We start from the raw sequence: 12,755 nt of genomic DNA on the forward strand, positions 1-12,755 counted from the left end.
ACACAACAAGGTGGTTAGTGTTTGTTTAAAACACAAAAAACAGAAGCCTATGTTCTATGTTAAGCTTGTGTTTAAAAAGAAGTCCGGTTCTTAACCGAACTTTAGCATTCTGAATAAGGATGGCATTATGTGCTATTCTACAGTGGGTTACAGCCTTTATTACTTGTAATAAATACTTAATTTACTAGAATACTTAACTTGCCGCCAAGCAAAATGTATTTAGAGGTTTGAGTTTATTGTTTGTATAACGTATCTAAAAACATTATGCAACCTGAACCCTTCTCCAAATAAACACAAGAGTTGCCAGCACAAAAATTAATTAAAAGTATAATTAAAAAATGGGAAAGGAAGAAAATACTAGCTTGACTTTGAGTAAAGCTGTCTGTATTCTTTAATAGCTGTATCAAAGACAAAGGGAGATTGACATGATATTAGCAAATAAAGTTTCATTCAAAAGGATTTCTCTAGACATTTATACCTTCATTGCAGAAACTGAGCATTTATTTTTGTTCAACACTTCCCAAGTCACAGCAACAGAAAGAGCTTTCAGTTAGGATGTGGTAATAACAATTGTGAGGTGTACGAGGCAGTCACCTTGAGTTCTGAAGAAATTCGCACATTTATATTGCATTACTGGACGTGTGGTTGCCCACCACTAATACAAAACAGGTGCACAGGTTAAATGTTGAATGATTGTTTAAGCTTATTCACATTTACGAAATATCAGGCTCAGAACCTCATCAGTAGAGGCTCTGAGATTTTTATTAGGGATGTGCCCATAGAAATTTTTGAGGCCCATAACAGTAACCGATGTCTAACGAGGCATATCGGCCAATTTCTCAGCAGCTTGAAGAGCAGTGTCCAGCTGGTAAGTCTGTTGTAGTGGAAAGAGAGGAAGAACGTAAGAAGTGTGTGTGGGCAGATCGAGACCCCTGCAGTGAGACAGGGAGTGGGGCTGGGGCTGGGGCAGGTGATGCCCAGATGGAGTGGGGCAGGGTATGGGACAAAGCTGCAAGCACCTTGTCAGGGGGTGCATGAAGCTGGGGGGCAGCTCCTGCCAGCTGTAGCTTGCCCTTTGCAAATGCTGGAGGCACACCCCCCATTTCCTGTCAGGGTGCATGCAGTGGTAGGAGCTGCCTCCCCCCCCCGCAGAGGAATTGCAGCTCTGTCTTGTGCCCATCCCACCTCAGCTGGGCAGCATCTTCCCCAACCCCACTCCCTCCCTCACTGCAGGGGTCTTGAGTGTTTGAGTGAAAGGTACCTTAGAGATGTGATTGGATTGTGAATGTAGGACAATGTGGAGGGCTAAAAAGGGACCTAAGCTGTGCTCTGTTTGTGTGGGAGTTGGGTGTGTGAGGAACCAGTGCTGTAGCAAGGGTGAGGGGCAAGTGGGGTGATTGCCTCAGGCGCTGAAGTGAAGGGGCACCAACAGGTGCTGCCCAGCCAGGGCAGGGTGTGGAATGGAGTCACAAGCAGCTCATTTTGGGGGCATGGGGATGGGGGGTTCCCACCATTGTGTGCACTCCCAGGAAAGCATGGGGGGGCTTATGACCCCCAGATCTGTGCATGGGGTGAGGGAAGGCTGCTGCTGTGGACTTTGTCCTGGGTGCCAAACTTCCTTGCCATGGTACTGCAAGTAATAGTGAATGCCTTGTGCGAATCTGGTGCATCTCTGAGGAGACTTGCAACTGAAGAGAGAGTTCTGGTGAGTCTGAAACTGTATGAGATGAAGGGGGTTTGGTGAGTGTCTAGTGTCTGTGCAGCAATTGGAAGTGAGTGTGTATTCCAGGTAGAGCAAGACTCCCTGGTGATCCCTCTGGGAGTACAGCTGTAGACCAGGACTTGTGCCGGTGGACCAACACTCTTGTAGTGCCATATCACCTATTCCTTGGATTGAAGGAGAGATAATGCCGTGAAGAGGGGAAAATCTCCTGGGTAAGTGGGGAATCTGTGCAGCTCTCATGGTAAGCTTGCAACAGCCAGGCTCTCCATGTCTGCGCTAGTGTAACTTGCAACATTGCAGCCCTCAGAGTGAGGGTCAGGTCTTCAGTCTTTTCTGCTCTGTTCTGGTCTGTTCCCTCTCTCACTGTTTTTTTACTTACCATTGTAAATAGTATTGTTGTCTGTTATTATTAATACAGTCTTGTGTTTTCCAGTTTAATTAAAGAGTCTGTTCATTTGTTTTTCCCATGGGGTAGTGCTGGGCTGCAAGTGAGCACCCTGCTTAGAGTCACCCACAACCTTAAAAATCCTTCCCCTGGGCTGGGTTCTGAGGAGTAATGCCCTCTTTTGCTTAATTAAAGAACCTGGTATTAAACAGTATATATGGGGGGGGGGGTTCATGACAGCTAGCAGAAAGGAATATAGGAGGCATAGGCTTGTTATATTATGTAAAATATTGGACTTTTAGCAGTATACTCATTTCAATCTTTCAGTACTCTTTTAGAGAAGAATATCTCCTCAACCCCAGAATGGGATCTGAACCAACAATGGCTTCCTGGGCCAGAAAAAAAGGATAAAACCACTGTCAAAATGATATATAGAAAACATTCAGTGTTACTTCATATGCCCAGGAAAACTAAATGCAAACACTTGCTTGTGTGGCAAGGCTTAAGTATGGTTTTTATTCTCTGGCCATTTATCTACATTTTTGATTGGCTTTTTGGGGAAGCTATACTATGCATATAACTTCCTGCTCCCCATAGCTGTATCTGTTTAACATATCAGAAATCTTTTCTGATCTGATATGATCAGGAGAATGTCCAGCTTGCAGGGCTGGTGTGGCATGGACACCACATGCAGTACAGGCCCCAGACTGGCCCTGCATGTACCATGCAGTATGTGCGCCAGCTCCAGTCCCTGCATCATGTGCAGCCCATACCAGTCAGGCTCTGTGCACAGCAGGCAGTCTGTGGGGCTGAGGCCAGTGCATGCTGCATGCAGCATGCTGGTCTGAAACAAAAAGCCATGCTGTGGACTGGATGATAGGTTTCCACCAGCCAGATTCTAGCTAGTAAGCTATATATTTGACACCCAAGACTTAAGTTGAAACATTGCCCTACTAAACGGTCTCAGTATTTTTTTTATATATTAAATACTGCAATCCATGCAGATGTAATAAACTAAATACAGCTTGACACTACCTGTGTGTAGACACTATACAAACCAGATCTATAAAACAAAATCAAGAAAACATGCATGCCACCAAATGAACACATCAAAATATTGTGTGTTTGTGACAGTACCTCTACAGCAGAAGGTTAAAAAAAAAAAAAAAACCCGAAAAAGCTAACACTTGCTAGTATAAGTGACTTGCAGGCATGGAATGATTTTGCTGAAGCCGATGTGTTTGACATTTTGATGATGGCAGTTTCAATTAAAGAAGAATGATTAATGACAAATCTAACTTGGAAAAAAAGTTAAAGACACTGCAGTTTTCTTCAGAGAAATTCAGCATTAATTAATGATAATTAGCATAATCCATTAGAACAGAAAACTGCAAAAAGGGAGGAAGAAACTTGCTTTAAACAGCTTAATTTAATGTACATTAAATATACGGCACTGCTTGGATACATATTTTGCATAGATCTATAAATGACAAGTGTGGATATAATTAAGTATGATTTTTCTTTTCATAATTACCTGGGCATTTTAATTCATCTGTATAATCTCCACAGTCATTAGATCCATCACATTTCCATTCTGGTAGTATACAAAGTGAAGTAGAATTACAACTAATAAATCCTGTAGATTTTACTCCAAGTTTATAGAAATGAGTACAATCTGTATTATCTGGAAATAGACAATGAATTATTATATGATAGTATATATCCAGTATAATTTAATATGCTCTGAAATATTGGGTCCTAGACCTGGTTTTGTTTCATATAGACCATGCCATTTTTAGGAGTGTTCTAGTATACAGTTAACATAAACAACAAGGGTTAATTCAGATCTAATTTGGATAACATTTCAGCATGATGTTAAGAACAGAGAAGAACAAATATGACAGAAAGATGATTTTCTTACTGCAATTCTTTTCATCTGAAGCATCTGCACAATCAATGATCTGGTTGCACTGTGCTGATTTTCCAATGCAAATTCCATCTGCACAACGGAATTCTGTTGAAGCACATGTTGAATCTACAACGTACAGTTATAAATAGATAAACAGATGCACTTTTTATTGCACTGGATGTTTATAACCAAGCCATTTGTTTTAAGTGGCCACATATTTAAATAAAAGATTAAATCACTATCATGAACAAGACCTTTAAAAAAGGTATTGTCAAAAGATATTTTTTGAATTTCTTACAGACTTCTCATAAGAAATAAGTGTCCATTAAGTTTAACTCAGAAAAAAAGGAGATGGGCTAAATTGTATATAAAACACATTTCATGTATCAAAATGACTGTTTCTGTCAAAATACATATTTGATTACAAATGATCCCTCATGAAGTAGTACAGAATTTAAATTGACTATGGTAAACCAGTCTTTCTTTTCAAATATCCCGAGTCATTCTTTCTGACAACTCAATTCTGTCTGGTCCAACAAGCCATAAAAACATCTGTCAGAGAAACGATTTTACATATAAAAGGTTTGTAATATATTAAAGACAAATCCTTCTATTTTTCTGTGGATTGTGTTTTTAAGTAGGGTTGAACACAAACTTGGAAGGTACCATTAATACAGAGCAGGACCAAATGACCAGTAAGAAAAAATAAATGAAAAATAAATGTGATGAAACATAATAGTACAAAAAGCAAAGTGATAATCTGAAGGACTAATGGAAAGAATTTATAGTTGGGAACTTACTTTGAAATGATAGAGGAGGAGAAAGATCTGGGGTTATGAAATGAACAGGATGACTCTGAGCCCAGTTATGTTATTTGCAGGAAAAACTAATACTTTTCTGATGAGATGACAAAGCTGAGCAATCCTTGACTGGTGGGTTCCCTAATTAAGCCTCCCTCCTAAGAAAGTGGCATGGATCCAGCAGTTCTTCTCCTCACCCCTCCCCACTTTAAATCTCTTATCTATCTACACCAATTCTGATTGGTTGTCTTTACTTAAGACACACAGAATGAGTAACAAAAGCCAATCAGACAGAGATTTCTCCTTGAGGCCATAGACAAGCCTTAAACCCAGTGTTGTATATGTAACACAGCACAGGGTGCTTTGTTACTCACAGGGACATGGGCAGCCTGCACCTGGCTGTAATCCCAATTAGGCAGGGCTGCCTGATTGGGCAACAAGGTTCAGCTGTTCCTTGTAAGGGCTGGGCCCTGAACAACAAGGCAATAGTCTGCTGCCAGCAGCCAGAGAGACACCACTGGCTGAGCTGCTGCTCAGAACACCACAGAGGTAAAGGAGGAACTATGTGCATGGCTGAAGGATCCTTGCCCTGAGGATGACAGAAAACTGCACCTTGATGGGGAAGGATGGCCTGGTGGGACTGCCTGTGGTGGGGCAGGTCCCCAGAAATGTCAGGCTAGTCACCTCCCCAATGAAAGGTGAGTATGGGGTGCCTTATAACCCCAGACTCCACATCCCTGATGGGTATTGAGATCATTCAGAGGGAGCCCAGACTGACAGGAGTTCTGAGGCAGAGTTCAGGTCTGGGGGTCAGACCTGGAGCAGTGCCCAGGCTCATCATGAACACTGAGGCTACAATACGGAGCTGAGTGTGGCACCGGCGGGTGGGGCCCTGAGCCTTGGGAAATTATTAGCAAAGCTCCTGGGCAAAGGGATAAGGGGATAGCTCAGGGGAAGCACCGGACAGGGCATGGAGGTCTGATCCCAGAGTGCAGGCTTGGATGCCCAGGGTGGGGCTTGGAGCCCAGAGGTTGAATTAAAAGAACACAGTGTGAGGGTGCTAGGCCCATGAGCTCCAGTGGGGTGTGAGTCCTGTGTGAAACTCAGGAGCTCAGGTTCCAGTGTGAGCCACTGGAGAAACATCTGCAAGGCATGGGACATGATAGGTAGGATGGAGTTGTGTGTAACGCCCTTGTCACCGAGGCAAGTAAATGGGCATCCTCCCTCCTGAATAACATTGCAATTAGTAACATCAAGGCATGGCAGGTGAGGTAAGTGGGTGGTTTGTCCAGAAGCAAGTGGGCAGGCCTATGTTTAGACTGGCCCTGGGACTCCCTCTTCTTACAGTTTAGGACAATCATAGAATTAGCAAACATGAAAGCAATATTATTTGAAAAAGAACAAGTAGTCTAGTTTATGCCTTTTCACAAATTAGTTCTGTTTATGAAATTACTTTAGAGACAGGAGTCTCTGGAATAATTTTCTCTCTTCTGTTGTCTAAATCTTTGCAGTTGATTGATTTATAATTCATGTGATGGGAGGTTTCATTCCATTGGTAGTATCTACCTCTACACCCTTGAAAGTGTATGTGTGTATACATAAAGGGCAGTAACTACTGATGAAATGAAGAAGTACCTAAATGTCTGATATGACCAATGCTGCAATTCTATGTAAAAAATGGCAATGGTCTAAATTTTTATATAAAAGATATTTAGAAAATGTTTATATAAAATATATTCACAACTTAGCAAAGTCAAAGAAATAAAACAGGCATGGTAAAACCTAAGTAGGGATGTGGAACCCATATGCTGAAGGGACAGAAGGGAAAGGTTTTTTTTGTTTTATTTTCATTTAATTTCATTTGAGTTCCTAGTCCCAAATCATCTCTAACATGCAACCCACATAACTCAGCTGAACTTTGAGGGGAAGGAGAGAAGAAACTGTCCTAGATAACAGAACAGCAGTTAGTGTGGGTTTTATTTTACTCTCACTGGGTGGAGGCAAGGAAAGAAACAGTGGACCCTTTCAGATTACTATTATAAAAAAAAAAAAGAAAAGAGTTAAAATTCTGACCAAGCTCTAGTGTTCAGGGAGTAAGCACTCTGTATGGGCTCCCCGAAATCCTCCCCCCACCATCATTATAGAACACATTCTTTCAGTTGAAGAAAAGCTCTTGATTTTTATCGATCAGTAGGTAGAGACCTATTTTAAGGGGACAAACTTCTAAGAATTTTAGGGAAGTCTCCACTGATATCACTTCTAAGTGTGTCTTCAGCCTGACCCATGTCTCCCCATACACTGCAGTTCATACCACAAGTGTCCACATTGTGCTTTCTGATCCTCAGGTGAAGCCCTTCTAAGAAGCCATGTGCAAATTACCTGTGAACACTAAGTATAGCCAATAAAGACAGCAAATGGTTGTAGAAAGGCCAGCAGTTAGGAACAGGAAGAGGTAAGCATCGGTATTGGAGAACTTTCTGTCCTAGCTTTCATGTAAATATTTACAAATTTATACAAGCTAATGCAAAATGAAGATTAAGAGGTTTACTTGGATAATGCTGGTTATAACGAGTATTATAATTGTGTTATAATCCTTGTGAACTATCACTAAAAGCTTGTATTTCTTGCCAGGTAGCTTATATTAGGTAATTATGTTATCAGATATTAAAATATTAATATTGTATTTTAAAAATATTTTTCTGATCATTTTTACAAAGGATCCAAAGACAATGTTTCTGGGAAGAGCAAAATCTAAACATAGAGTCTAGGGAAATTGCACATAAACTGATATAAGTGATTGGAAACAGGTTCAAATTTGTAACACAACAGAAGTTCAGTGCACATAAACTGCTTTCAAAATGGCCCAAACTCATTTAAGATAAACCTGGATGGATGTAGTGTCAGGCTCAACTGATTTAGGCTAAATCAGTTTATCTTCTGTCCCAGATCCTCTGCAGATTCAAGTTAACTCACACTCCCCCAGCATCACAGGATGCTTTGCACCTCCTGCATAAACCCCCACCTCACAGGGTGGGAGGACTAGCTTTGGCCCAAGCTGTCTGCTCTAGCCAAGCAAGGAGGCATGCTCTAGTATCCCCCAGCTTCTGGCTTGGGCCACTGCAGCCATGTACCTGCATTTCTGGAATTAAAAATGAATGTTTGTTCACTTGCTTCTTGGTTCAATCTATGCACTTATACTAACCTGCAAAGACTGAATCAATCCAGCTTCAGGCTTTTTTACTATCATACATAGCTAAATAGTGCAGTCAATAATATCATGTGTTTTTAATTAGCAAAGCTACACAGCTACAAAAAAGAGGACATGATATACCTTCTCACAAGCGATATATAGATCATAAATTTGCTGTGTAGTAATTAGTAAAACATACCACAGTGCTTGATGCATACTTCATTTCCAACCCAAAACAGCATAGCTGGGTCCCTATGACACTGGGCAAGGATGAATTGGCACTCTTACTAAAAAGTACCTCCCTACTGCCCATTTAATTTATTAAAATTTGTTTATCTGTCCTTACTGCTAAACTACACCTGCTTAATTATCAAAAAGTATAGTAAGTTTATATTAGGGGTGTGCAAAGTTTTGGTTGCCAATTTGATTTGGAGAAGATCTGGCCCAATTTGGGGGCTGAATCACTGAATCTGAATTGAATCAGGAGACCAAAAAATCCCTCCAAATCAATTTGGAGCCTCCGAATCAAGTTAGGAAAAGATTTGAATATTCAGAAGGCATTTTTTCAGGGGAACAGAAACTGATAAGAGAGAGGGTGAGCAGGGGGGAAAGACTGACATCTGTAGCTGGCCAGTGACTGTGATTATTCCCTGAGTCCCCTTCCAATCACAGTGCTCTGGGGGGTGGACACAGAAATAGCATATAAGCCTCTGTCTGCAGCCTTTCTGTCCCTTTTGTGAGCTGTTTCTCTCTGAGTAAAAGAGGGGTGGGCAGATGGCCCAGAAACAGGTGGGTGGGCAGAGATCTATCCAGCACTGGGAAGGCTCCCTGTTACAGGCTACCAACCCTGCTGTCTTTATCCAAATCTGCCATAACACACACAATTGACATAAGTTTTGCTTTCAGCAGTTTGAGATGCAGCTTCCCAGAAACTCCTGTACCCATCTCCTTGAAACTTGGCAGGCTTCATGCCCTCAGATGGGGCTACCATCTCTGCTATTTTTGTCCAGATCGCAAAAAAATAACAAAGTTATAGGTATTTCAGTGATTCCCCATTATAGTCTATGGCCAAATCTCTCTGAATCGGCACCCAATCTTCCGAAGCTGATTCAGCCAGATCAACTTGGGACAGTGATCTGAATCTCTGAATTGAATTACTGTCCTCTGAATCAGACAAATCCAAATCCGAATCGAATACTTCCCTATTCGCACAGTCCTAGTCCTATGACTGAAAATGGACATAGTAATTATATTTTTTAATGAATAATTAGGGGAGAAGAGACAGGCACAAAGGATCTTGGCAGCCAGTCATCTATGATTCATAGGAATCAGCTAGCATTTTAATATTTCTTCTGAACTCCTACTTTGCCTAGTACACACTCATACTTGTTATTGGATCAAAAGCTTTAAAAGGTACCAATCCAAACAAAATTCACATAACTTCTAGACAATCCCATATATACATTTATATGTGTATATCAAATATTTACAAAACAATATGCTGAAATATAGTAAAAATAATTGGCATTTACCTTTACAATTGACTTCATCAGAATTGTCACCGCAGTCATTTGTACCGTCACATAGTTTATTATTTGAAATACAACGAAGATTAGAACATGGCTTGAAACCTCTCCGACAGCCTCTGTTTTCTAGCAAATTAAATATGAATAGACATTGTATATAGACACTTAAATTTAACAAAGATGGAAACATCCAAGAGATAAGTTCTTCAGAAATGTTTATTTCAAGCTATAAAAAACACATGAAACCACTCATTTATTGTCCAACAAAAAGAAATTGATTGACAAACTCATAAACCAGCCAAATGCATACAATTCAATGAAGTGGTTGTGAAAGAAAGTCTATCTAACAACTTAGCCACCAAGGCTTGGGAAAGCTAAAACAATAACATATGCAATGCTGTTGCAACAGCATTTGGCAAAAGATGAAAGAAAAAATGCAAACAGGTTTGAAGAGCACTCTGAAACCCTTCTGCCACTGGTTGAGACCAAAAGGACAGTGCTAACCTAACTACTAAAAAATCTCCCATCATAATCCTGGAAAATATGAAAAAGGCTCAAAGATAAATTCAGAAGAAGCATAAAAAGTATCCACAAAATGTCTGGCTGAAACTCTATGGTCATAAGAAGAAATCAGCTGACAGGTGATAGCAATGGAATGTACAAAGGCATAACATGAGCAGAGAAAGACTTAAAGGAAATGTGATTGCTGATAAACAAAACCAACTTGAGCACTATGGAATTCTTTACTCCCATGGACTGAAATCAAACATGAAGAACTCAAATGATTACACATTTTGAAGTTATGATGGACAATGTGCCTACAGTCAAAAATTTGCAGAAAACCATTAAATAGATTCTTGGGAACAAGGCATCTAGCAACAATTGCTTGTCTGCTGAAATCTACAAATTTGCCAACACCAAATTACTTAAGAAGCTTCATGAAGTTATACTGCTCTTTTGGAAAGAGGTAATGATGCCTCAAGATTTCAAAGATGCTCAGTTTATACAGCTACTCAAAAATAAAGAGGATAGAAGTAACTGTGACAACTATAGAGGTATCTTTCTGTTGAGCACTGTTTGGAAAAAATGTCGCTTGAATAAAGCTCCCTAGGTTACAATATCTAGGCGATAGAATTTATCCTGAAGTCAATACACTTTTCGCTTAGGACGTTCCACAATTGATATGATATGTTTGGTCAAGTAACTGCAAGAGATATGGAGAGAAAAACAAATACCACTGTACACAGCCTTCATTGATTTGCCAGAGGCCTTTGATATAGTCAACCGACAGGCTTTTTTTACTGTTCTAAAGAAACTGGGCTGTCTACCCAAACTACTGAACATCACTTGCTCATTACATCAAGATATTAAAGCAACAGTGATCCATGAAAACACAGAATCAACTGCCTTTGACATCAACAATGGGATGAAACAGGGATGTGTCCTAACCCCCATGCTTTTTAACATCTACTTTTCATTCCTGCTTCTTCATTCATCCAAAGGAAGAAATAACAACATTTGTCTTTGAACCAGACTAGATGGAGGCTTGTTTAACTTCACAAGTTTCAGAGCAAAAGCCAAGGTGCAAGAACTGGTTCTGAGAGATTTCCTGTTTGTGGGTGATGTGGCCTTGGTTATCCACAGCAAATCTTCCGTACAAAATCTTTTCAGCAGATTTTCTGAGTCATGCAAGAGTTTCAGGATGATGATTCATCTCAAGAAGACTGCGATCATTAGGGATCCTGATTTTCTCCCATTTAAAAAAAAATCCCTAATTTTTGGATTTAAAAAGTAACCCCAACTCCACATTTTTCCATGATTAAAATGAAACACCACTATATATAAAGCTATATATTAGTGGTGTTTCATTTTAAACATGGAAAAATATGGATTTGAGGTACTTTTTTTTTTTTAAATCCAAAAACTCAGGGGTCAGGGATAATATGTACCCAGGGGTAGAAGAACTGATACCTGATATCACTCTGGAGGATAAATCTCTTAGTTTCATTGACAGTTTTTTCTACTTAGATTCTACAGTGGTCAGAAATCATGAGTTTCAGACTGAACTAACAGAATTGGAAAACCAGCTAAGAATTTTGGGCTATTACAGAAACATGCATGGAATAATAGCAAACTGTCAGCTGAGGGGAATATGTGAATCTACAAGACTTGTGTGCTGTCATCCCTGCTTTTTTAGTTCATAAACATGGATACATATACTAAGCACATCAAGAGGCCAAACAGGTTTCACATAAGATGTCTGCATAAAATCCTGAAAATCAAGTGGGAAGACAAAATACCAAACACAGGGGTACTGGAGCAGGCAAGACTGACACACTTAGAAACCACTATCAAGAAGAGGAGGTTGTGATGGAGCAGCCATGTCAAGAGAATGGGAGGAGACCATATCCCCAAAGATATTTTGTACAGAGATATTTGAGACAGCTCTAAAAAAGTGGGTTCACCCTATTTGGCAGTACCAGGAGGTGTGCAGAAATAATAGAAAGTCATTAGATATCAGTGTAGAAAGTTTGGAGGAGTGCACAGAATCCCATCAAATTTGAAAGGAACATCTGGCACTGGGTTCAGTTCATCATAAATTGACTATGATCCAGAGGATAGAGGCAATGCAAAAAAGAAGCAACATGCTATAAACTTGGACTCCAACTCAGACAATCTATGGGTCATAAAGAAACTGAAAACATAAGACCCTAAGAGTTACCATACTTGGTCAGACCACAACTCTACCTAGTCCAGTATTCTGTATGTCACCATGGCACAGAGCATGCTAAGAGGAAGAATACCTAGGAAAGGCCTACCCAAACTGATCTCCTGCCATTATTCCCTTAATGCTTCCAACATTTAAAGTAATAATGTTCACCCAGGGTGCTGTAGGATCATAGAGTGTGACCAGATTCTTTGAAGAGTGCATCAAATTTTCAGGTGTTCATGGGGTGTCATGCAGGCTCTCTTATGCTTGTTTTACTGATATGGCATGTGTGGTCATGTTGAAAAGCCAATATTATGCTGTGATCATTTATGTTGCTTTTATCTTTGTATGGATTACATTATGCTGTCTGCATATATCTTTATGATTTTGGACATGGTTTAGTTAAAGAAACTGAAGATAGTTAAAGAAAAAGGAGTAGGAAAAATTACTAAATATTTCTAGCTATTGAAAAATTTCCCTATGACAAGAACAATTGCTACTTCCAAACAGAA

At 40.0% G+C, this 12,755-nt stretch overlaps 1 protein-coding gene across 1 annotated transcript in view; it reads right to left on the bottom strand.

Moving 5' to 3' along the window:
• LRP1B (LDL receptor related protein 1B) overlaps positions 1 to 12,755 on the bottom strand; it is a 1,585,724-nt gene that overhangs the window by 326,739 nt on the left and 1,246,230 nt on the right. Inside the window, exons 47-49 of the mRNA XM_019553609.1 lie at positions 9,540 to 9,659; positions 4,030 to 4,143; positions 3,643 to 3,792 (exon numbers count right to left, since the gene is read on the bottom strand). Of these exons, the coding sequence (XP_019409154.1) occupies positions 3,643 to 3,792; positions 4,030 to 4,143; positions 9,540 to 9,659 (384 nt within the window). The remainder of the gene's footprint in view (positions 1 to 3,642; positions 3,793 to 4,029; positions 4,144 to 9,539; positions 9,660 to 12,755) is intronic.

The sequence above is a fragment of the Crocodylus porosus genome, unplaced genomic scaffold (assembly GCF_001723895.1).
Source record: "Crocodylus porosus isolate Cpor-Errol unplaced genomic scaffold, CroPor_comp1, whole genome shotgun sequence".
Taxonomy (NCBI): Eukaryota; Metazoa; Chordata; order Crocodylia; family Crocodylidae; genus Crocodylus; species Crocodylus porosus.